Here is a 3853-nt window from a genome sequence, read left to right on the forward strand (position 1 = left end):
AGAGTACTACCGGGACGGCAAGCATGTTCGTTGCAGATACTTTGTTCCTCGCCGACAGTTCGGAAGACCAAATCTGTCGGATGAGACGTTTGTATCTGCTTCAGAGAATATCGTTTATAGATGTCACATCCTGAATGCGGCTCTGTGGTACGCCCAGGTATGTATAAGTCTCTCCAGCGCTAAGGTGTCGTATGGCGCTTCTATCAACGAGCTCAGGATCTTCAGGGATGCCATTAAGTTTTTCTAGCTTCAAATAAACCTTGGCGCATTTGTCTAACCCAAATTCCATTCCAATTTCCTTAGTATATCGTTCGACAATCCCCAGAGCTAGATGCAGTTGCTCTCTGTTTTTAGCATAGATCTTAAGATCGTCCATGTAAAATACATGAGTGGCCTTTTACAGTGCTAGAGATAGTGGCAATAATGTAAGGCAAAAGAGGAGTGGGCTTATGGTGTCGCCCTGAAAGACACCGTTCTGAAACGTGACCTTGTTAGTTGTCACACGATTTTTTCCAGATGAGATAGTAAATCTGGTTTTCCAAAGCGGCATCAATCTCTCTATGCACCCAACTATTTGCGGATGAACCTTTAAGATTTCCAAAAGACAGATGATAAGTCTATGGGACGTCGAATCGAAAGCTTTCCGATAATCAATCCGGGCCATCGATAGGTCACGCTGGTAGAATGCTGCATCTTTGCAGACACATCTATCGATGAATAGGTTCTCCCGACATCCAGCTACGCCTTTCTTTGAGCCTCGTTGTTCATACATTTCTTGCCACACAGGTTCAATTGTCCGAAAAATCCTATCATTTAGGATAGCTGTGAATATCTTATAAAGCGTGTTCAGACAAGGTATTGGCTTGTAGTTCTTCGGGTCAGCTAAGTTGTCTATTTCCGGCAGGAGTATTGTGCGCCCTTCCACCAATCACTCTGGAATCGGCTCTTCCGACTTCAAATATGAGGTGAAAATACGGGCCAAATGCTGATGGGTTGAAGAAAACTTCTTCCACCAGAAGGTTTTGATACAATCTGGTCCCGGTGCGGAATAGTTCTTCATCCCTCTTAATACTTTTTTCACCTCCTCGGTAGTGATGGGTGGGCATTCTTTATCAGGTGTTATGAGGGCAACACATAACTCCCTGAAGCTATTTATATTTTCTGAGTCTTCGTCCAGTCCAGTCTATGTTGTTTTACGGTTCGCATCGGCCAAAGCTCTCGCTGCATTATACACACAATAATTGATAGCCCAGAGGTTGAATTCTTCGAAAAAATGTCCACGAAGCTCGTTATCCATTTCCGACAGATCTTTAGACTTTAGAGAAACGTTGGTGTTGATGTTTCTCCGGGTCATAAATCATCGCTCTTCCTCTATCGGATGTCTGTCCGCGGTTGGTCTTAGTGTCGCCTCTCTTTCTCTGTTGCCGGCTTGTTCTGGCTGTGGTAGATTAAACGTTTCGCTTAAATAGCCCCTTTTTGGAGTAGCTCGGCATGGTTTCGCAGACGTTGATGCAAAAAGTGCGATAGCTCTGGGTGTTTCTCGCACCACACAGCATGCAGCCGTGCTATGTAACCCCGTTCAGGGGCCACACTCGCATCGTAGCACTCTATCAAATCGTGATTCAGTCCCTCCGTCAACCTAAAGGTCATGAGATTCCGCCGATCCATCGCATTGAGTCCATCTCCATTGGCTCTTCCAGCTCTAGAGTGGTCGGCATTGTTGGCCGGGCCATTGTCGGGAACCCTGCGCGTTCTGTTGTTTTGAACCACACTTACTACAATTATGTTTGGTGTTGCCATTTTTGTTCCCACTAGAAGCTAGGTAAGGAGGTTCGCCCATCCTTGTAGAGCCCCGCATGCAAGGATAAGGCTGCGTACACTGAGAGGTCGCCCGATATCCCAGAGTCACCGTTCTAGACACCTCACCCAGGTGCCATCAAGCTTTCGGCACGGTTTTCATACCTCTTCTTAGGGGTTAATTCCTTCGGGACCACCCCTAGACAATGGTCCGCGATTGCCTATTTATTCTTGTAACCATATTCAGCAAAAACCCTTGGTACTGGGACTTTCTATCCGCAACCCGAGGACGCGTTCGGTGGCTTTGTTATGTATATAAGCGTCATATTATCTACTTTTATAATTTACAGTTTCAGATTCTTTTTTAAATTATTAAATATTATAATGACGAAGGGACAGTACAAGCATTGAAAAGCAAATTTTAATTTCAAATTCGGAAGACTTATTTGAAATGGCATTCTAAATTGCTCAACTTTGGGCCGTATTTCGAAGATTTCGTAAAATTTTAATTTTTTTAAATGTGCATGGTTTATATTCTGGTTTTTATTATTCAATGCTTAAAGACTTAAACTTTGGTGAATTTCAATTATAAAATTGCAAATTGTCCAATTTTAAACAATTCTTACTTTAAATGTTGCAATCTTTATTATTGTAGGCTAGCAATTAAAAGATATTTTTTCTCAGATTGATTAACAATAAAACAACTGTTAGGCAATTTAAACTTTACTCCATATATATACATTTAATCACTTGCAATCACATTAATCGTTGCACTGAAATAAAAGTAGTTCATTTAATGGGTTATAATTTTAGAAGAAATGAACAAACAGATTATATTTGCAAGATAAAATTATTTATAATCCAAGAATTGACACGAAAATTCTTTCGACAATGTAAAGAGGAAAATTTGAAGTTTTGCATGTAAGAGGAAAGTTAATCTTACCTGCCGTTCTTCCACGAGTTCTTGTGCCGACGATCGAAGTCTGCATGTTACATGAATTCTGTGCACACAGAGAAATATCCAACGGATTTGTAGTTACGTTTATATTCGGTTTTACCGATTTTTGGTTGCATTTTGCATCAAGGGAGCCCTTTTCCTTATCAGGTGTTGACTGAGAATTTTTTCTAGATGGTCCATTGGATGTTATATGATTCACGGGGCTCGTGCATGACTTCTCTTTCTCTTTAGCTGCGACCAATGCTAGAAGAGAATTGATTTGTTTTGGATCTGGCTGACCGGCATCCACTGAACCTCTTACTGGAGTACTGAAAAAAGTTGTTTTAATTTATTTCGCTTTTTGGTCAAAATCAATTATAGGAGAGTGACTATAAGTGGTTCGGCTAATTTTTAAAGTCGTAATTAAGCTCAAAGTTTACGCAAATCGTATGACGTTAAGTAACGTCAATTTAAAGGTTATACACTTAACTACGTGATGCGAATGTTGTACAAAGGATTTTCTACAGTGGACATTTCTAAACTAGCCTGGTCACAGCGGGTCGATCACCATATTTTATTTCACGCAGTATGCACAAAGTTATTTTTCGGAAAATTACAAAAAAGTATTTAAAATAGTCTATTTATGTAACAATATTATAAAATAATGAATTTAGTATTCTAAAATGGGTTAGAATTTTACCATTTACAATCTTTTATCATTATTATTAAGTACTTGTCACGCGAAAATTTCTCGACCAACAAGGTTTATTTTTTAACAGAATTTCAAAAAAGTTTTCGGAGGTAAGGTGTTCGTATACATTTTTTTTGAATCCCTTAAGTTTAAAATAAATCGCTGCACTGATTTTTAAAATAATTAATAATACTAAATGTCTAAAGCGAACCAGTGATGACTTCCCAAACTGTGTTGAATTCGTCGAAAAGTATCAAGATTCTCGTTAGTGAATTACCGCAAGGTAAAAAGAAACGTGAATATTTTTTCTCAAAAGCTGAACGCCAGTTATCATATATATATATTTTTACCTCGATTTCGCAGGATCGGGTGCTGTTTTTTCAGATCAGCACCTACTCCCAGCGAAATCCTGCCGTTGTCCTTATGAC

General features: G+C 39.6%; 1 protein-coding gene across 3 annotated transcripts in view; it reads right to left on the reverse strand.

Annotated features, from left to right (window-relative positions):
- LOC117168968 (serine-rich adhesin for platelets-like) overlaps nt 1-3853 on the reverse strand; it is a 420717-nt gene that overhangs the window by 320018 nt on the left and 96846 nt on the right. For all 3 annotated transcript variants that reach the window (XM_033354977.1, XM_033354978.1, XM_033354976.1), the window contains exon 4: nt 2741-3063. In XM_033354977.1, coding sequence (XP_033210868.1) covers nt 2741-3063 — 323 coding nt within the window. The remainder of the gene's footprint in view (nt 1-2740; nt 3064-3853) is intronic.

This window comes from Belonocnema kinseyi, chromosome 3 (genome assembly GCF_010883055.1).
Source record: "Belonocnema kinseyi isolate 2016_QV_RU_SX_M_011 chromosome 3, B_treatae_v1, whole genome shotgun sequence".
In the NCBI taxonomy this organism is placed as follows: Eukaryota; Metazoa; Arthropoda; class Insecta; order Hymenoptera; family Cynipidae; genus Belonocnema; species Belonocnema kinseyi.